Consider the following 23,140-nt stretch of genomic DNA (forward strand, 5'->3'; position numbering starts at 1 on the left):
CTACCCTATAATGAATATGGATCATTCAGCAATTATTGGTGACTGTTGCTGGTGAAAATGTCACCCGAGGTGCATGACAAAAATAAAAATGGAATACTCATTTGAATGACTGAAGAAACTTTGCACCCTCTTTCTGACAAGAGGCTGTGGGTTTTATTTTGGTGAAGGAGTAAGATTTCCTTGTAGTAAACATCTTCTGCTTTTATTGCATTTTTTTTTTGTCTCTTACCCCTTTCCCCCTTCCACCAATCCAGCAGTTGCACAAAAAACAAATGAACAGATTAGCAGCCAGGAGATGAAACTGACTTTGCTACAGAAGAAGGTTGACAACATTTCAGTCGTCATGAGAGATGTGAGCCGGACGCTTTCCTCTCTGGAAGGCAAAATCAATGAAGATAAGAGCACAGATTTGGTGGCGTTTCTAAAAGGTAAAAGAAAGAAATTAATGCAATCACTCACCCACTTAAAAGTGCCAACAAAAGAGCAAGAGAAGGGGGTGGGTGAGGGAGGAGGAAGACATTACTGTTGCAATATTCCATATTCTGCAAAGAACCATATATTATTTAGTTCTTTCTTTCTTTCTTTCTTTTCCTTCCTTCCTTCCTCCTTCCTTCCTTCCTTCCTTCCTTCCTTCCTCCCTCCCTCTCTCCTTCTTTCTTTCTTTCTTTCTTTCTTTCTTTCTTTCTTTCTTTCTTCCTTCCTCCCTCCCTCCCTCCTTTCTTCCTTCCTTCCTTCCTTCCTTCCTCCCTCCCTCTCTTCTTTCTTTCTTTCTTTCTTTCTTTCTTTCTTTCTTTCTTTCTTTCTTTCTTCCTCCCTCCCTCCCCTTCCTTCCTTCCTTCCTTCCTTCCTTCCTTCCTTCCTTCTTTTTCCTTCCTTCCTTCTTTCCTCTTCCTCCCTCCCTCACTCCCTCCCTCTCCCTCTTTCTTTCTTTCTTTCTTTCTTTCTTTCTTTCTTTCTTTCTTTCTTTCTTTCTTTCTTTCTTTCTTTCTTTCTTTCTTTCTTATGATTGTGAACAATGCTCATAGTGTGCAACTGCATTTTATCCATGCCAAATACATGCACGTTTTTATTGTGTTTTAAAATGCCTGAAATACTGATTTGACCAGAGATTATACTGGTGCAAAAGAAATGAAAATGAACAGGATACACAATGAAGATACTGTCTTCTCCTGATTTTTAGGATTATATGCATATTTTTCAAGCCAGCAGCCCATTTTCCTGCTGGGCTGGTTTGAAAAGCTCTTCTTTCAATATGAACAATCCAGCTGATGAATCAATACATTGCATGAATGTAAGAGTAAGGAAGGATGCTGTTGCAAGCTGGCTTCATGTGATGCATATAATATAATGGATGCTTGTTCTAACTGTTCAATAATATGGTTCTTGTTGTGTTATCACTATTGGCGATAACCAGTAAATTATCCAAAATTTCTGGAGTCATTGACATAAACCAATTAAAACTCTTAACATAATGCAAATATAGAATCTAAATTTAAAATTTCTGGTTGATATCATGATACAAATTGGAGGAGCTTTGGATCGTTTGGTTACTCAGCCCTTCTGCATGCCTCCTTTACAGTCTTCCAAGATTGAAATGTGCCAGCTTAGAAAGCACTGGCAAAGCAAAGATTGCCTATAATAGTATAATGAAGGAATCAATGCTGGATTGTCTTTTTCATGATTGAGATCTAAAGCTCTAGGTTGCTTTAGGATCATAGAATCATAGCCTAAATGCATTAAAAAATTTTCAGTGTAACCATCTAGGATTTTTTTAAAGGCTATAAATATAACATTTAATGCTAAATAAACATTGTCAAGGAGAAAATTCTATTTTGAGGATGCCATCTCAGAGAAGAACCCCCTTCTAATAGCCACTTAAGGCCCCTCATTTGCATTGGGACATCTTGAAATTGTATTTTTAAGTCTTAGAAATATAACTTGAGAAGGCAAGTCCCAAGCAGGGATCTTCAAAAGTTAATACAAGTGCCAGAAGAAGATTTGGCCTGGTAAAAAAGAATTAGGCATAACCAATCCAGAACATGATTAGTATCCTTTTTTGTTCATCATTTGTTAAATTTGCCCCTAAATCTCCATTTTTGCCTGAAATCATTGCCATTTCACTAGCAGCAAAGTTGGAATAAATGACATACCTTTGAGCTTATAAAAGCTATTAGAAGACATAGTCCCACTTCTGGCTTGCCTCTAGCATTGTTAAGCTCCGGATATTGCACTTAAACAATGTTGCTTTAGCCACACTGATATTTACACCTTCTCTCTTATTCATCCTGTCCTCTCTTTGCCCTCGGTGTATTTTATTGTTATGTGGCACTCTTGACCCTTAGGTATACATTCTATATCACTTTGAATATTTCCCATTTCCTTTCTGCTTGCTTTTTATCCATTTCTCTAGTCCCTTTGGGTTAATATGTGCACATTCGGTTATAATGTGCCATTATAGAAGTCATGTGCAGTATTTCTCCACGTCCTTTCCACATTTTTTTCATGCACATTAACCCACAATAAAGTTGCAATCTTCACAAGGATCATGCAAAATTCAGTATGGTTGGTCCTCAATAGAGACCTAGACCCTCATATTGATACACAATGCCTCCATTTCGCAATGATATTGTGATGCCCCAATTCTATTCTGTTCAAATCCTTATTATGACAAAGCTTATCTTTCTTTTTATTCCATGTGTTATATCTAGAATGTATAGCATGTCAAACTGCACTCTAATATACAATTACACATAACACACTCTCCCTGTGAAATTTCTTTTATTCTCCTGATGTTGTTCTTTCTACCGGAAATGTACAGAACAGTGAAACAGAATATTCAGCATTCCAACATAGTTACTGATTCTTACTGAAATATATTAGTGTTACATTTAGCACAAAAAGACATTGCTTTCATTTATCCATTTTTTTTTTACCTTTATTGCATTCCATTTAAACAAAGTTCAAATTTTCAGGTTCTGGCCAAAGGTCACTGCACTAATAAATTGTTGTTGCAAACGAAAACAGGAGTTACTATCCCTGAATTGTCAGAATTATGACAACTGTTACAGGAAGAATTTTGCTGTAAATTCTTGACCTCTAAATGTGGATGATATTGTGACAGAGATATGGTTAATCATCCTCATAATACACATTGTTCTTTTTATTTTATTTATTAATCAAATTTAAGAAGCCACCCATCTCATAGAAAGAGACCCTTGGTGGTGTACAACAGTCCTGCAAAAAGAGTTAAATTAAACAGTTATTAGTTGAAACCATTATATAATAATAATAATTTAAAAAAGAATTTGAAATGATAAAAGCAGAGCTAAATCAGGAAAAGAGAATAATAGATGGAATGATGTTAATAATAAGGAAGTCACCCCACATGTTCACCCGTCCCCTTGAGTTCCCAACAGTGCTGGGATTGAAATATGTGAACAACCAGTTCTCTGTGTGGATGCCGCTTCCGGAAGTCCCTTCTGGGCCTGGGCAACAAAACATTAGCACTGGTTCTGCCGAAGTGATGAGAACTGGCTGAACCCCACCACTGCATATTAGTCATCCATATTTTTGGCAACAATTAAGGAATTTGTTGCTATTGGATATTTTTTTCCAAGTTTCCATCCAGTCTACAGCCTCGAGATTTCTTAATAGCCTCTAGTGTAGGTACTAATCAAGTCTAATCCTGTTTAGATTTCCAGTGTTAATCTTCTGAAGTCATCTAGATGATATAAATGTGACAGAAAGCACAGCAAAGTGGAACCAAGGCTTTCTGTTCCATCTCCTGATAAGGTTAGAAGCTCAGGAATGATGAGGCCAATCTCATCTCCACTGGGAAAAGATTCCATAATACTGGGTGTCATAGCAGAAAACTTCTCTTGATAACAGAACCCATAATGTACCCATTCTGTGAGGTCTGGTGGGACTAGTGGATGAAATCAGGGAAAGACAGTCCCTCCAAGAACCCAGTCTCATGGTTTAAAGGGCAACATCAGCACCTTGAACTGGACCTGGAAACAACTAGTAACCAATGCAGTTAACACAGCGGAGATATAACACATGGTTCTCCACAAATACACATAACTGCTTGCACAGTTGCATTTTGTACCAGCTGAAGTTTTTGGATACTCTCCAAGGTCTGTGAAGGTACATAGGCATGCATGCATGCACATACTGAAATTAAAAAAAAAAAAAAGCAGTCATCTTCAAAATAAAAACAATCCACCTGGGATGGACAGGGACAGCCAAAGAGCCAGATGTGGTCAAGGGGGCATAAAATGCCCAGGTCTGTTCTAAAATGCACTTTAGATTTAGCTGTTAATAATCTACATTGTTTAGTGTAGATGCTTTACTTATTAAAAATTCCCAACAATGCTGACCTTATAAGTAGATGCTCATGGCACCAGCCTTACAAGGATATACATATACAGTGGTGGGATTCAGCCAGTTCGCACCACTTCGGCAGAACTGGTAGCTAATTTTTTGTTGCCCAGGCCCAGAATGGACTTCCAGAAGCAGCATCCACACAGAGAACTGGTTGTTCACATATTTGAATCCCACCACTGTACATATATCACAATACCTCATGCATTGGCGCTGTAATGTAACAATGCTTGTTTCCTATTTTCTAAAAGTTATATCTATTTTGATTGTGGTGCCACCTCTTAATGAAAGGAGTTAGAAATCACCATGCCTGACTGTGAATCTGCCCAGAGAGAATTTATGAAGACTCAGTGAAGTTTATTAGTTGCTGAAATATATTTCTCATCCACACACTGAAGAGTTTCATGTCCCTTTGCTTAGGGAACAATCTGTTTGCCAGGATTCCTAAATTTTTCTTTAAGCCCAATGATGTTTGTATCTCTTCCCTGTATAAGGGATGCTTCTATCCGTATACAGTACATGAGCTGCATTTATACAATTGGCCATTTGAAGGGAAAAGCAGACTTTTCAAGACTTTTTAAACTGATTTCCCCCCAAAAAAGTTTATTTTATTCAAAAGGAGGTTAAAATACAAAACTTAAAACCAATCAGAATAGAGCTGGAAGGGACATTGGAGGTCTTCTAGTCCAGCCCTCTGCTCAGACAGGAGACCCTATACCATTTCAGATAAATGACTGTCCAGTCTCTTCTTAAAAACCTCCAGTGATGGAGCACCCACAACTTCTGAAGGCAAAGGTATTCCAAATATTATTGTCCTCACTGTTAGGAAATTTCTCCTCTCTTCCAGGTTGCTTCTCTCCTTGATTAGTTTCCATCCATTGTTTCTTGTTTTGCCTTCTGATTCTTTGGAAAATAAATTGACCACCTCTTCTTTGTGGTAGCCCCTCAAATACTGGAATACTGCTATCATGTCCCTCTTAGTCCCTCTTTTCTCTAGACTGGCCATACCCAATTCTTGTAAACGTTCTTCATATGTTTTTGTCTCCAGGCCCTTGATTGTTTTAGTTGCTCATCTTATAACCTGGTAAGAGTTTTGTAATTGTTGATGTAAGAATTTTCTCTTTATCTGCCAAAGTTTCTCTCTGATTTATATTAGTTATACATGAATCAGGCTGTCCTACTGTCAGTGCTGCCATATGAATATGCTACGATCCATTCTCTTTACCCCATACTTGAGCTGCTTCCTATAAGGAATCTGAGAGTAATTGTTGTTCTCCAGGATAAACAGATAACATTTCCTCAAAATTGCTCTACACTACAGCAGAGCAGCCTCTTCATCCACCCAAAAGAGACCAATTTCCCAACCTGACCACTCTCATATCCTTAATGTAAAGCTATTTTTAGGATCCTTCTTTCTCCGCCTTTTTCTTGTGACTCAGTGATGTTTTTGTAGTTTTCAGATGAGCCTTAGTCAGTTATTATGGGGTTGTTGCATAATCAATCTGAGGAACAATCAAGAGAAAGAGACCCAGGAAACACAAATCAATAGGTGAGAAAGTTTTCATTAGCATTATTGATTACCTGGATGCTGAGAATTTGAATGGAATGATGACCATAAAACTGTGTTACACCTGAGTTCACAGATTAGTTGCTAACCATAAAGTACTTTCCAATGTATTTAAATATAAAATCAGGGTGAGTTGTCCCTTTTCAACTTTCAATAGGAAAGACTTTAATACATTGTCAACCTTTCCCATCAAAACCGGTGAGACCTTAAAGTTTACCTGAGAATATCTATGGAATCTTTTCAGTTTTGTTCATCGCTTGCTCTTAAAAAAAATCCTGCTCACATCTTCATTCTAAGATACGTGTGAGTGTGCATGCATGTGAGCACACACACACACACATACACACACACAGAGAGAGAGAGACACAGAGGTGTCAAAATCATACAACCTTTGAGGTCTACTAATTTGTCGATTCCAGTAGCTTCACAAATGTTGATGTCTTACTTTGCTTGTGATGGCAGATTCTGCCTTTGTGCTTTTTTGCCTTTCTGTTTTCTGACCATATTAGATTTATGTCTTCCAGGCTCCCAGTGGATCTGTCATGCCTTCTCCATTTGTTTTGTGCAACCTTCCATCCTATTTTCAAAGCTGACCTTTGCATAGCTTAACATGACCTCTGAATCGTCCTCATCCCTCTTCCTCCCTGCTCTTTATCAAAAGTCAACTAGAGAATTAACTGGGAGAGAAGGAAAAATAGCTTCAGCAAACCCTAGTAGGGCCAGCTATAACATGCCTCCATTAAACTCAATGAGGAGACATAGCTGGGAAGAAAGGACAATGAGATCTCAGGAAATAAAAGACATAGGATCTCAATCTCATTGTCCTTCTTTTGTCCTTCTGTGGCCTTGGGGGGGAGGGGTCACAGAGAACCACATAATCGTGGGTCTGGCTAGTCCCTTGAGATCTCCCCTGCCTTTAAGCCAACATTAAATGGCATTTTTTCCCCTTTCCCCTCTTGATATTCAATTGTCAACATTCTATAACTTTAAAAATCTTAATCCTAGTTTAGTATTAATGTTAATTTTTCTACGTTGTTTTACTTATAGGTTACATTGCATTGTATGCCACCCAGAGACACTCTTTGAGGGAGGTGGGTGGTTTAGAAATATGAAATAAAAACAAACAAATGGATAAATCAATAAATAAATTTTAATGTCTTGCTTGTAACTTATCAACAAAAAAAATATTAAGACAATTGGTATCTTATTTGGTTAATTCCTGTGGGGTCATTAAAAGTTGATGATACATACTCAATAAATCAATCAATTTCCTTACTAACCACAGTTGCACAATTCCTTTTCATTTTATCATTTGGGGATGAAAATGAAGCATTGGCTATCTCTTCATATATAAGAAGCAGAAGAGTTTACTAAGCTATTTCACACATTGCAGTGTGAAAATACTGACTCCTCCCCCTCCATTTCCTAAAACTGTAACATTATAATTTTGGCCAGCAGTTTTTAAAGTGAAAGATGGGTACTTGACCTGAACACGTACTTCGGATTTTTAAAGAAAAAATTCTTCCCATATATAAATAGATTTAGAAAACAAAACCATTTTTTTCCCTCACCTCAGCAGCATCAGCACTTCCAAAAGATACAATAGCAGTAGAGGTAGCTTTGCAGGAGGCATTCATAAGCCCATTTATTTCATACATTGTCATTCTTTGTCCTAGCATTCCTGATGAATGCTATGCAGAATTTCACCTGACTACTATGGTGCTCTTAAATAAACTTCAGAAGTAAACTCTCATCAAATTGAATGAAAGCATTTTATTTTTAAATGCAAATTTTCAGCATAGTTTACCCATGAGTAAAATGCAGGAATCCTAATTCTTTCTGGGGTGAAAAGTTGTAGTCTCAGAAAATCTTAAAGATAATGTCTATGACAGTGGTTCTCAACCTGTGGGTCGGGACCCCATTTGGGGTCGAACGACCATTTCACGGGGTTCACCAAACAACGCAGTCCGCCATTTTTTTCCCCTTTTCCTTAGCTGTGCTACTCCCTTTTATTCTATTGGCTTTTGAAAGCCAATAGAATAGATTCTCTTGAATAGAGTCTAATTCTATTGGCTTTCAGAAGCCAATAGGGATTGTCCAGGCTGTCTCTGCCCTGCTGAGCCCACCAAAAGTCCCATTCTGCAAATGGTGCTGCACCAATTGAGTAGTCCTCAACTTACGACCAGTTGAGTAGTCCTCGACTTACGACCGGTTGGGGGTCGTGGCATTAAAAAGGTTGAGAACCACTGTCTATGGAGATTCTCAGTCATCCAGGTCATAGTTATCCCAAAGTTGCTTTTTCACAAGGCAACTGGACTTTCTTGTGTTTTTCTTTGAAGACATTTCGCTTCTCATCCAAGAAGCTTCTTGGATGAGAAGTGAAACGTCTTCAAAGAAAAATAAGAAAGTCCAGTTGCCTGATGAAAAAGCATCTTTGGGATCTTAAAGATAAGGTAATAATATCAGGGGCAGATTTGAGGCCTAGAGAAAAATGAATACCAGTTAACATCATCAGAACTGTAAGGGAGAGTGTTGGTTGTTTTCATAAAAATGATGAATGAGGATGAAAAGCAGTTCAAAGTCCTATAGCAGGGTGTATCGACCAATTAGCTTCCAAAGTCTGCATTCCTTTAGTGATGATTGGTGGAGGAGAACAAATCAAGTGATAACTGATGGAGGAGAATCAGATCAAGGTCGTACTAAGAAGAGGGTGGAAAGATCCTACTGGATAGGAACACTCATTCTTCCATTGATATACTTCCTTTTCTTTATATTTTCTCCTGATCCATTCCTCACTCTTTCCCTTCCTTCCCACATGGAGACAAATGGCAACTGAAGTTCTGAACTGCTAAGAAATTGGTCTAATTTTATAATTAGATCAAAACCCACTGTATCTGCAATTCACACACACTATAGTGATAATTGGTGGACAAAGTTCTGTAGGTATTTAGAAGCTGCACTTCTAATCTGGAAAATATCCTAATTGCCAATAAATGCATTACAGTGCAATAAATATTGTTGTTTCTAGGATCTGTATTTCATTCAGAGGCTGATAAAAGCCCCAACACAAGGATTTTTTTAAAAAAGTATTTATTATGCTGAACACACATTTCACATATACATACCCACACCTCTAGATTTAACTAGGTGATTGATGTAATTTCAAATTTAGTAATTTAAAAGAAACAAAACGGCCTGACAAAACAAAACAACTGTAAAACTAACTACAGTATATTTCTTTTTCTCTTGTAAAAAAATAATTGAATATGTGCCATCAAGTCACCACTCACTCTTAGCTACCACATAGATATCTTTTCTTCATGATAAATTTAAGGTCTGCTAGTGTATCCATTTCCACTGTAAATGAGTTCATCCATCCTTCGGTTGGTCATTCCCTTCTTCTCTTTCCTTCCTTCTTTCGTAGGATGAGAGTCTTCTTCTCAGAATGTTTTCATAAAGTGACTATAGTAGGATAATTTAACCATGGTCATTTGTGCCTCAAATGAGAAATTTGGATGACTTATTTGGTGGTCTACACTGTTGAGCATTATTCTCCATATTCAATCCGAGCATTCTGTATCCAGAGGATGGATAGAAGTTAATGGTTCTTGGGAAAATGGCATTTTTACAGAACTATTTATTTGGTGTTCCAGGTTAGAGAGCTCCCAAGTTACCTATTCCACTTATTTTGAAATGCTGTAGTAGATTGAGCCCTTCAGACATCCACACCTGTGAGATTATTCTTTCTTTTTAGTTGACAGTGGCCTTTACTAAGTAATTAGTGGTTGTGTAGTTTCTTTAGCTAATTAGCTCTTATTAAGATTTGAGATTGATCCTCATAGGACTTGCCTTGGTTTTGATATCATATGGTCACAGATTCTTCCTTATATTCCAGTTAGTTAATCTTTCATTCTTCCTTTTTCTTGCTCTGTTAGATTAAAATTATGTTCTTGTCACATAATTAACCATTTCTTATGCTCATTGAGATTAGCGTTTCTGTTTTGATCAAACTCATCCATTTTAGGTGTCCATGTATGTAGATTGATATATACATTGCCATATTTTTTTTCTACCTGGTAGAACATTATCAAATATATTTGTGTATATTCCCTCCTCAAAACATATTCATCAATATGAATATGCTGAATATATGCTGAATCAATTGAACTCAGGTGCCTTCTTTAATTAGATCTAATTCATCTAAATTACACCTCCTCAGAGTATATCTTAATTCCTTATAATGCTGGACTAGCAAAAAAAGATTTCTCGTAAGGTTGGGTAAAAACAAGTAAATAGATGTACCGCCATGTTGTGGGTTTTTTGCCTATAAGCAAGGCAGTTGTCATTCATATCAGAGGTTTCTCTGGGTACATGTTTCTCTTTCAGCCAGGAGGGATTTTTACTTAGGACAATTAAGATAATTACAGCAGGCTCTGTCTTATCTGTAAACCCACAACACTTTTTTTTACATTCAATGAATGTTGTCAATTGAGACAAGGATGGCAAATAATATTGCTCATTGTGGTACAAAGGACATAAAAAACAGGTGGGCAAACTGCAGGCCCTATTTCCCTTCCCACAAGACATTTGAACATTGCCTATGATGCTGGCCACCACCTCATTCACCTCTATTCCAATAATGCAACATCTGTAGGGAAAAAAGCAGGGGGAGGGGCAGAATTGAGCGCATCATCAGTTTAGACTCATTGTGTTCCCACAGGCAGACCAAGCCCAATCCTTCCTGAATTCCTTTGACCCTTATCTGGTGCCAATTTAGTGTTGAGTTGACCAGATTCTTGTGTAAAGGCTTAAATATGTTATGCTGCAACCTACATGATCCTTTCCAGCTGAAAACATCACCTTTAAAGTGACCCTCCAGTTCTAAATTATTCAAGGTAGTCATGTGAGTTGAAACCTTGATCCCTGTGTTGTAGAACAGTCTTTCTCCTGGAAGTTAAATTTGCCCCAAATTAGAACAGAGTTGAAGTTTTGATGAACTTTTTCAATTAGTTGGGTAACATCAGTGGAACTTTGGGTATCCTCCATTCCTCTGGGCCTTTAAAAATTTTATGACATTTATTATAGACATTCTATAGCAGTGGTTCTCAACCTTTTTAATGCCGCGACCCCCAATCAGTCGTAAGTTGAGGACTACTCAATCGGTCATAAGTTGAGGACTACTCTACTGGTGCAGCACCGTTTGCAGAATGGGACTTTTGGCTGGCTCAGCAAGGCAGAGACAGCCTGGACAATTCCTATTGGCTTTTGAAAGCCAATAGAATTAGACTTTATTCAAGAGAGTTTATTCTATTGGCTTTCAAAAGCCAATAGAATCAAAGGGAGTAGCACAGCTAAGGAAAAGGGGGAAAAAATGGCGGACTGCGTTGTTTGGCGACCCCGGTGAAATGGTCGTTTGACCCCAAATGGGGTCCCAACCCACAGGTTGAGAACCACTGTTCTATAGTCATGTACACTGTGGAGAGTCATAGGATTAGGTTAGGATAAACTTCTAAGAAACAAATAATAAACAAGGAATGCATGAAGATTTTTTACCAGACAATGCCACAGCCCTTTTCAGGTGTTTTGCTAATAAACTTATTCAAACCTGTGAATGCTTTTGTCACGGGCTGGTTGAGAATTATGGGTATTGGAATGCAATCCTTCAGGAGGGTACAAGGTAGGGGAAAGACTACTCTCAAGAGAGCATAGGAAACTGTCCAAACTAAGAACAATGGTCTAATAGGTTAGAAAGATGAATACTGTAAGCACCCAAGCGTTCCAGAGAGGAATGGCTGAAGACCCCAAAAGCTTAATCCTATTATCATAAAGACAGTTTAAGCAGAGATAGATTCCTAGAGGCTCTCGGGATTAGCCAGTTGATTTTTTTCTGATTATCATTTCAAAGTGCAATGAATAACTTCATTCTAGGCTATATTATGAAGGGGTTTTTTTTTGGGGGGGGGGAAACCATTGCTTTCCAGTTCTAATCCTAAGGAAAGAATGGCAAGGTCAGGGTCCAGGCTTCGGCTTCATAAATCTCTCTATAAATTCAGCTGGCACTCAGTTGAGGCTGCAGTGGGAGAGTCAAGGATGAGGCTCAGCCAGATAAGTTATTGTTATTGCCCTTACAAGACATGGCCATAACAAAGAGTACCTATTACTGCACTGTACAGCCATCCAGCCTCAGCATTTAAATTTCACATCTCTTGCGCTTGCTCTAATGTGGTAACAGATTTTGCTCCTTATTTGACAACACTGAAGTGGAGGCCACCTGCACTTCATTTTGATAATGGTCCTGTCAGGTCTCTGACTGTTTGTTTCCATCCTTTCGACAACTTTAGCCATGTAGTCCTCCTTTTTATTTAAAAGTCTCCTTTATGTTACTTTGAAGAAGCCCAGCTGACTCATTCCAAATAAATAAATCTTAACTTGCAAATTTCTGTTTGCAGTTTTAATGCTGATTAGATAGCAATAAATTGAAACCATTTCAGTGCCATTGATCTTTCATCCTCGTCCCCCACCCCAAAAATGGGTGACTGTATATTTGGATAGTTCCTTTAAACCTTTAGACTATTCTGCTGAAATCTGTGGTTACCATGTCTTATAATTGGAGGAAACATATACTATGTCTCCTCCCCCAGGACAGCAAAACTGATTAAAAGGATGAGAGTAACTAGCAAAAATGCTATTCAAACAGAATCCCTTTGAGACTCCGCAAAGGCAATAATCCACCCAGAAACACACTGTGCAAATGTTATTGCACAAAACGTTGTTTCGTTGCCGCCACCTACAGAGGCAAAACAATGGGTTTTAGGCAGGGGAGAGAGAGAGAGAGAAAGAGACCCTGAGGTTTGCTTAAATATTGGATTATTGGTTCCCCCCCCCTCATATTAAGGAAAGTTTTTGTGTCTTTTGCTCCCCTGCAGGTTTCAAATCTAAAGGTGTGACTGAAATTATCAAAGAAATTGTAAAAGAGCAATTTAAAGCCTTCCAAAATGACATGCAAGAGACAGTGGCTCAGATTTTCAAGATCACATCTGATCTCTCTGAAGACCTTGAGAATACAAAAGGCTTGGTCAAAAGTTTGAATAAATCCTGCCAGAGATTTGCCCTTGATATTGAAAATAGACCTACAAAGGTAGAAATACTAGACATTCGAACCCAGATCTTGCATATTGAAGAAGATATAAGCTTTACATGTGAGAAGCCAATCAAAGAACTGCAAGAAAAGCAGAGATCTTTGGAAACTGACCTAGAGCATCAAAGCTCAAAGAGTGATATTTACTATGACTCTCTGAACACAACTCTTACACAAATGAAAGAAGCACACGAACAACTGCTATCAGCTGAACGAAGCTCAGTCCAGAATGTACCCATAGCTGCTGAATCAATGAGTGATAATCTTACAAATTTCATGACAAATTTACAGGAGAAAATGAGAACCCAGAACCTGATGGTTTTGCAGCTGTACGATGATCTCAGAATCCAAGATAACAAGATCAATAATCTTACCATCTCATTTGAAATCCAGAGACATGATCTACAAGGTAGATGTGATAACATATTGTCCCAGTGCAGAAGTGATATCCAAATGCAAATAAGTGGTGTGGAAGGGGTTATTCATTCCTTAAATAAATCTGTGGAGAATCTCATGTTTCCCTTGGATGATAAGATAGAGAAAATGAATGAACAAATTAATGATCTCTGCTATGATATGGAGATTCTTCAGCCCTTGATTGAACAAGGAGTTCCTTTCAGCCTTACATCAGAGGATGAGTTGCGTCTTGAAACAGATACTATTAGCAGAAAACTGGAGAACTTAACTAGTGTTGTGACAGCGCTGAACTTCACCATTGAGAAACTCCACAAAAATCAGAAGGAACTTAAAAATGAAGCTCAGGATCTTGATGAAATTTCTCAGAGGCGTATCGATGAATGTTTTGTTTTAATGGAGGATGGATTAAACAAAACCATGATGGTTATCAACAGTGCTATTGATTCCATCCAAGATAACTATGTACTCAAAGAATCCCTGAATACCTGGAAAAATGAGACCGAAGCTTGCTGTGATCATGGGGAGAAGATGGAAAATATGTTGATGTTAATACCACAATTTCAAAAGATGAATGAATCCCTTCAGATACTAGTCAACCAAAATGAGAAACCCAAAAGAATTTGGCCCCCTGTGGAATCTTCATTTGGTGAGCAGAACATCCATCACCTCAGCAGAGGTCACCCTAACGCAAATACCACATTATTAAATGTTCAAGAGCACAAGCAAGACACTGGTCACCCGGATGAGAAAATATTGCTCTCCAGCAATGAATATAATGACCATGAAATGCGGCTGCAGGCTGTGGAGGCAAAAGTCATCAAATTCTTGGCAAACAATTGTGTCTCAGTAAGGAACGTGAAAGCAGCTGCCACGGAAAATGAGAAAGCCATCTCTGTTCAGCTTCAGACCTTCAATTCCAGAATCAGGGCTCTTGAAGCCAAAAGCATCCGCTTATCGCTGAGCATCCCTGTCTTAAACAAGACAGCCAATGAAGCAAGGAACTTGTGTCAGGGTGTCTCTGGAACCATTAAAGAAATGAATGCCAGCATTCCCAAACTGATGCCAAGTGTTCATTCAGAGGGCATATTGTTTCAGAAAGGCTTCCAAGAGCTCACCGATGCCATGGTTGAGGCCAAAACAGAAGCACTTCTAGCCAATCTAACCTTGTATGTAGACAAGTCCCTAGAAGAGGCAGTAGACACTATAACCAAACGGTTAAAGGCAACTGTTACAGTCCCGAAGAAGACATTACCAGGGAAAAAGACTGCTGTGAACGCCGCTACAAATCAGGCTGGGAGAAGTCAGAGAAACACTGAATCTGCTTTAGAAACAGGTAATGCCTTTTAATATTACCACTCTTATTGGTATCATCTGAAATGTTCAATAGATGTATTTCCTTTATTCATAATGTTTAAATGCAATACAGTTGTGATTTATTTTTTTGTAAAAATCTCATTTTTAAGGGAAAATGACATTCTGTACATGAGTATATTGTATATTTATGTTCTTAAAAAAAAACCTAAGCCCATGGCACCAAATATTAATTTCAACTGAACACCAAACTATTTAGCAGAGATTGTTTTGATTTCTTTTGTCTTACTGACTAGATTCAAATGTTGGGTTAAATTATAATTTGTCTGAATATGTTTTACTGAATTGGCTGAGTTTACATCATATCCCTTGCCAAAATCAAACAAACCACCTTATGGTTATCACGATCATTGTGGCTTTATATATTTGAACCTAGCTGCCATGTAGAATTATTTTTCTCGAACCAAATCTGTTGGAATTACATTTTCTAAAACTCCCAAGCTGTGAGAGTATGAATTCTGGGGATTTTCTCTCCAAGCCTATAGGGCAGGGATAGGCAACCTTGGCTCTTTGATGACTCGTGGACTTCAACTCCCAGAATTCCTGAGCCAGCATGGCTCAGCTTGGAAACCTCTCTCTTTCCCCTCAGCATGGCTGGCTCAGGAATTCTGGGAGTTGAAGTCCACGAGTCATAAAAGAGCCAAGGTTGCCTACGCCTATTATAGGGCAGTAGGCTTTGAAATAAAAAGAAATATAGAAATCATAGAAATAAAAAAATAGATGCTGCGGAAAGCAAACATATTAGCAAGAGGAACATTTCCATATTCCAGTTTTGGTCACCACGTTTGGTCACCACGATGTAAAAAAAATGCTGAGCCTCTAGAAAGAGTACAGAAAAGAACAACAAAGATGATTAGGGGACTGGAGGCTAAAGCATATAAGGAACGGTTGCTGGAATTAGGTATGTCTAGTTTAACAAAAAGAAGAACAAGGGGGGACATGGTAGCAATGTTCCAGTATCTCAGGGGCTGCCACAAAAAGAGGGAGTCAAGCTATTTTCCAAAGCGCCTGAAGGCAGGACAAGAAGCAATGGATGGAAGCTAAACAAGAAGAGAAGCAACCTAGAACTAAGGAGAAACTTCCTGACAGTTAGAACAATTAACCAGTGGAACAACCTGCCTCCAGAAATGGTGAATGCTCCAACACTGGAGGTTTTTAAGAAGAGACTGGACGGTCATCTGTCTGAAATGGTATAGGGTTTCCTGCCTGAGCAGGGGGTTGGACCAGATGACCTCCTAGGTCCCTTTCAACTTTGTTGTTGCTGTTGTTGTTGTTGTTGTTATTATTATATGATAGCTTTCTCAAATCTGGTCTTCTTCAGATTTGTTGAGATTGCAACTCTCAAAATCTCTGAGCCAATTTGATAAATGGCCATACTAGCTGTGGGTTGTGAGGGAAGGTTATTGTATGCTATTTTCAGCCACTTGTGTTAGAAAGTTTTCCACATGTCTATTAAATATGTTTTGTGTCTACAGATTTTAATTTTCCTGATCTGAGGAGAATTGTTGGACTAAGGCAGGGGTAGGGAACCTTGGCCCTTTTATGACTTATGGACTTCAACTCCCAGAATTCCTGAGCCAGCCATGCTCAGGAATTCTGGGAGTTGAAGTCCACCAGTCTTAAAGGGGGCGGAGTTTCCCACTTCTGGGCTAAGGGCTTGTCATGTGATCTTCCCGAGCTTCTCAGGAATATTTGCTTAGCTCTAAAACTGAGCTAAAATTATAGTCCTCGATTTATGACCACAGTTGATCCCAAAATTTATGTTGCTAAGAGAGACATTTGTCAAGTGAATTTTGCCCCATTTTACAACCTTTCTTACCACCATCATTAAGTGAATCACTGCAGTTAAGTTAATAGCACAGTTGTTAAACGATTCTGGCTTCCCCACTGATTTTGCCTGCAGAAGGTCGCAAAAGGGGTCACATGACCCTGGGATACTGCAACCATCATAAATATGAGTCAGTGGACAAGTGTCTGAATTTTATTCATGTGACGCGGGGATGCTGCAATGGCTGTAAGGGTGAAAAATGATCACAAGTGACTTTTTCGGTGCCATTTTAACTTCAAACGGTCACTAAATGAACTGTTGTAAGTCGAGGACTACTTTTATGAGACAATGGGGATAAAAAAAAATCTAAAATCAACCAAAACAGAAGAGATGAGCATAGAATCAATGTACCATAAGGTGAAGCTAAACACTTTTATCAGAATGAACGCTTGGTGACCATATCTTGCCTTCTTAGCAATTATATGGAAATGATCTGTTTTGATCAATCTAACATAGGGCCACCAGAATGCAGGTCAATTTAAAACTTATGAGAAAAAAAAGCAGAAACTTCCTGGAGATAAGACTGGAATTAGTAGAATACGTATAAAGTATAGCATAAAGTCCCAGGTTTTCTTTGTGAGGAAATCAGCATTGTTCCTGACATTATCAGTGGAATAATGACTATATAACTGAGACTCCATGCAGGTATGGCAAAAAATTTTATAAAGTCCCCTAGCAAAAAAAATAATAATATAAGACAGCTACAGGATTCCTCCAAAGACAAGACCCATATTATTTTAAATTATCTTTTTAAAAAATGAATTTGAAAAAACAGAATTACTTCCATGCACGGTAGGGTGCATTGGTGAACAGCAAAGGCATTTTCATTCTTTTTTATGCATTGTTGTCTTCTATTAATAATTTAAATTTTAAATATTAAACTTTAATAAATTAATAGCATATTAAATCAATCAATCAACTTCCATTCCTTTAATCTCAGAGCACTGTTCAGAGAATACCTACATTCAAGTGCTTACAGTTTCTCTGACAATTAACCACACAAAAACTTTAAAGTCAATTTGGGCTTCAACAATATTCAACTTTATTTCATATCTAGCTGCTTAATTTCTTGGAAGCATCTTTTCTGCAGCAGGTAAAAACAGTAGAGGTCAGTAGTTGTATGAATGAAGTACATACAGCATCTCATTTTTGCAAACTTTATCTCATCTTTCCATGAAGGTAGTTCATGAAGAAACAGCATGAATATGACAAAGATGATTTCAAAGAGAGCAGGAAAAGTGGATGGTTTCAATACATGAATTTCTATTGAACCATTAATCTAGCTACCCTTATATTACTTGTGCAATTCTGGAAAACTCCCTTAAGATTGATTTTATCTAGTGCACTAATTCCACCACAAACAAACTCTTGGTGGGATTATCTTGGTGGAATATGGATGAGTCTGGACCTTCTTCCGTTGATGATTTATGCTTATTGGAAAGGTCACTCTAGAGTTTTCATTCATCCATAAGATATGGGGCTGAAAGCAAAAAAACAAGTCATTTTCTATAGGGTGCCTCTGAGTGACTTATATAGAAAGACACAAGATTATAAGTCTGTTAAACACAATGGAAGGAAAACAATCCTTGTTATATGTTAGGTTCTGGAGATTTAGATGTCCTCCTCTCCCCCACCCCCCAATCTCCAGGCTCCACCTCCTGTATTGATAAACACCTCTGTTAGATTACAGGTAGTCCTTGACGTACAACCATATTGGAGCCTCATTATGGTCATATGTTGTGATAGTCATAAAATGGGTTGGTGATTTTATGGATTTTTTTTTATGGTTGTCCCATGCTTATGAAGTGAATCCAAGTTGTTAGGCAAATGCCATGGTCATTAAACGAACCAAGGATTTCACTACTGGTCTGGTTTTGTTGAAAACTGGATGTAAGTGACAGTTTTCTGCAAAACCATCATAAAATGTAGTCTGTGACAATGGGACACTGCAGATAACCATAAATGTGGCCATGTTGCCAAGCAGGTAGAGTTTGATCACATGACTGCAGAGGTGGCCCAACTATTGGACCTTTAAATCCAGGTCATAATTTCCTTTTTAGGAAGTTGGTAGTAATTACACTTGTTAAGTGACCAGTCTTAAGTAAAGCACTACCTACAGTATATATGCATTTAGTTAAGGACTGAGCCTCAGAAATCCAGTATCTGAGTGATGTATTTTAAACATAAATTGTAACATATGTTATTTTAGTCATCAAAGTTCCACTGTTGCTTTATTGTTTATTAAACACAATAAAATTACTTACATAATTTTAGAAAACTAATAAATCCCTAATATTAATAAACACACTAACACTGTGTTTTAACACAATTAAAACACCAAGTGCAAAGTGCATGTAGAGAGGTGCCTCTCTACATGCACTTTGCACTTTGGGTTTTAATTGCAAGAAATTGAGCATAATTCTAATTTAATCTGACTCTTCATGCTTCAGCTTTGCATATTTGGTGCAGTCGGGTGGGAGATTGATGCAAGGGCGTGTTTGTTTTTGTTGATTGTAATTTGCACAGAGGAAAATGGAGACAAACAGCACTTTCTCATAGGGAATGGAGTGGCTACAACAGATTCCTGAAACAGCCTCTTTGAATTAGAGAGGGAGATATAGTATATGTCCTTTTGTGGATTCAGTCCTTAAGCAATTGGCCCTTCTTGGAACAAAAATAGACCACAATATCTGTCACTGTCAATATTTGTGGTCCTAATTAGATCACTGAGAAGGTAGGAATACAAGCTGTGCTATATGGTGTAGCAATGGTACCGAGGCACACATGCATGATCAGAGCCTTGAACAGAATTATTTTGGAGCTTTATGAGAATTTCTTATCAGGTAGGAAAAATAAGGCTTAGACGTGACAATGATAAACAAGACCATGTTTCTCTCTGTTGTAAACAGGTTGAGGATGAAATTTGGAATAAAGATAGCTGAAGATTGTTTTTAAACCTCTATTCATAGAATCAGCATGTCGAATTAGCATTGCAGGGCTGCTGGCCATGGTGCTGAAAGTGATGTATTGATATAGCACAGGGGTCTTCAAACTTGGCCCTTTTATAACTTGTGGACTTCAACTCCCAGAATTCCTCAGCAAGTGTGCATGGCGGCTGAGGAATTCTGGGACTTGAAGTCCACAAGTCATAAAAGGGCTAAGTTTGAAGACCCCTGACATCTTTTGTCCCTTCCAAAGTTCAGTCATTGCTCAGTCATGAAGACCATCAGGATTATCCCAGTTTTGATTTGCATTGTTGCCTCCTCATGGCAGTGATGAGATCAGAAGGCATTGTTCTCTTATTGTAAGATTACAAAAGGTGAGCTTTGGGGGAGTAGGTCAACACAGTGCACTGTTTCACCAAAGTAGCAAACTTACTTCTGAATTTGCTAGCAACAGTATCATCATATGAGGTTCTAATACAATAAAATTTCCTGCATCTACAATTCTTTTTTGGTTTTCCTATGCATGTTTCATTCTGATACTGCAAACTTCTGCTGACACATTTCCTCTGCTACACAGAGGAGGTCTTAGATATCAAATATTCTTGTTTGCACTTATGCCATATGTGCTAAAAGTGTGTATAGATTGAATTCTTCCTTGTAGAGAACCCACTGAACAATAGTTTTAATTACTGAAGATAAAGAATTTAATCTCTATCCATCCATTATCTATCTATCTATCTATCTATCTATCTATCTATCTATCTATCTATCTATCTATCATCCGTCTATCTATCATCTGTCTATCATTTATCTATCTGTTGATCATATATCATCTATTTGTCTATCATCTATTGGGAGAGTGGGAGAAAAACAGAGAGACACTTTGATCTAATGATTAAGGTATCAGGCTAGAAAGCAGGAGATGGTGAGTTGAAGTCTCTCCTTAGCCATGAAAGCCAGCTGGGTGATTTATTTATTTATTTATGAGACTTATATACCGCTTTAAGTGCAAGCACTCTCTAAGCGGTGTACACCAGTAAGCAATGTATATATATATTTACATTGCCCCCAACAATCTGGGTCCTCATTTTACCTACCCTGGAAGGATGGAAGGCTGAGTCAACCTTGAGCTGGTGAGATTTGAACCGCTGACCCTGCTGAACACAGTCAGCTAAAGTGGCCTGCAGTACTGCACTCTAACTACTGCGCCACCTCGGCTCATGATCTTGGGTCAGTCCCTCTCTCTCAGCCCAATCCACCTCACAGAGTTGCTGTTGTGGGAAAAATAGGATGAAGAAAGTGTATTGGATATGTTCAACACCTTGAGTTACTTATAAAAATAATAAACGCAGGATTTCATGTTGTAGTTGGCTGATAGATCCCACCTCCTCTCCACCTATCTTCCTCCCTTCCTCCCTCCCTCCCTCCCTCCCTCCCTCCCTCCCTATCTTTTAGCTATTGTATTTTGTATTTTTATAGTTCTTTAGTATTCTATTTATATAGCTTTTTTAAAAAAATATTGTAAGCCAGACTTACACTGCAGTAAGAATATATGTATATCTATATGTATACAGTATGTATACACAAATAGAAACACACAGAGACACACTGACATTCACACAGACACAGACATAAACACACTGTATATATGCCAGAACTAGTCTTGGGTATACTGTAGTATATGGGACATTGTTTTGTGTTTTCCTCTTTATTTGCAAATCCTATAAATAAAGCCAAGTAAGATAGCATTTCCTCTTGTGTTCCTGACATTTGAACTCCACTAGTACATTGCTTTGTCCTGAACATTATTGTTATGATCAATGGAATGCAATGCTCGTTGGAAGCAAGAGATAAAGAATGAGTGAATGATTATTTAAGACACACAAAAACTTCTCAGTGTGTTTCAGGCTGCAAACCTCATCTATCTAACTTTAGAAGGGGAAGGTGGACTCACACAAAGCTTTGCATTTAGCCTAGGAAGTTCATATTCATCACTGTTGAAGTGCTATAATTGGACTGCAAATAAAAATAGCTCAGAGTAGCAATGAAGTGCCTGTGAAAAGAGGCAATTCATACATCTGCCAGCAGTCAGCACTCATTCTGAAAACCCTTTTCATCTCCCAAATTCATCTACCTACCTTTTGAGCATATCTGGACTATTCATTCAATACTTGGAGGCTAACCTGTCTGGAAATATTGTTGCATATTCTGTTATTATTATTTAGAAACCTTAAGTGATAAATTTGTTGTATATTCTCTCATAATTCAACTCAGTTCAATTATGTACCACAGTGCTAGAGAACAATGATTTCTAGAGTCTAATTCAAGGGGGATCTGGTTGCATCTGAGTCTTCAATTTATATTGTATAGGTAATAGAATCAAGGAAGTATCCTATATCCAGATGTATCAATGCAAGCTGCATGGAGGAATTATTAGGATTTGTTTATGAAATGTCTACATTTTTTTAGATGTTGTAGGATGGTTTTAAAAATGATCCAAGTTGTACCCTTGCACCTATGAGGAAAAAGTAGAAAGACAATGCAGAGAAGAGAGGAAAACAAATAAATTCACATTGCCCAAATTCCCAGTGATATAGGTGATAAATTGATGCAAAGAAGGCAGTTCTTAAAAAGGGGCATCAAACAGTGTATGTAGAGATGAAGAATTGATTGTAAAAAGTGGAATAATCTGATAAGAATGTATATACTGGAATGTCACGTTAAATCCAATGTTTGTTTGTTTTTAACTGTATTATAAATAAAATTTGTAAAAAAAAAAGAAATCTTTCTCATTGTAGAATGGCTACTAACTACAGATAATATATTATAGTGCTGTTTAAAGAAAAGCATCAAGTTATTATAGGTTGTGAAGTGATAGGTTGAACCCTTCTTTTTGTAGAGACAGCTTTCAGTATGAAAGGTATTTTAACTTCACTGTCATCCTCTTCCTGCAATCTATAATGGAGCTAAAAACAGCTACATACCCTGATTTTGTTGTACTTATAGAGTTTATTCTTTGGCATATTCCTATATACAAAATGCTTTGTGGCATCTTGCAGAATATTCAAAATGCCTTCAGGTGCTTGTTCTATTTCACTAGTATTAACATTGTTAATGTATACCTGCCCAACTGGTATTTCAGACATCAAAATAGAGACATGTTTATGTAATAACTCTAGCCTCTTAGCAGATGCTGCTTGTTATATTGCTAAAGGCTATATTGGTCTGTTATATTGAATGTCTTTGCAATAACTTGTCTTACTTTAAAAGCCAAGAAGGCATTATGTTCTGGTGTAGTTATTACAGCAATATTTCTCAACCTTGCAACTTTAAATGGGTGGATTACCTCCCAGAATCTCCAACCAGTATGCTGGCAGAATTCTGAGAACTGAAATCCATCTATCTTGAAATTTGCCAGCATTGAGAAATATTGAATTACAGTGTCAGGCTAGAGTTACAGAGGCCTGAATTCCAGTCCATTATCAATCCTT

The 23,140-nt window shown here is 37.8% G+C and overlaps 1 protein-coding gene across 1 annotated transcript in view; it reads left to right on the forward strand.

Moving 5' to 3' along the window:
- MMRN1 (multimerin 1) overlaps positions 1–23,140 on the forward strand; it is a 90,679-nt gene that overhangs the window by 56,416 nt on the left and 11,123 nt on the right. Inside the window, exons 5-6 of the mRNA XM_039353405.1 lie at positions 255–428; positions 12,877–14,838. Of these exons, the coding sequence (XP_039209339.1) occupies positions 255–428; positions 12,877–14,838 (2,136 nt within the window). The remainder of the gene's footprint in view (positions 1–254; positions 429–12,876; positions 14,839–23,140) is intronic.

This window comes from Crotalus tigris, unplaced genomic scaffold, assembly GCF_016545835.1.
Source record: "Crotalus tigris isolate CLP2741 ecotype Arizona unplaced genomic scaffold, ASM1654583v1 scf7180000018518.7366548510:968632, whole genome shotgun sequence".
Taxonomy (NCBI): Eukaryota; Metazoa; Chordata; class Lepidosauria; order Squamata; family Viperidae; genus Crotalus; species Crotalus tigris.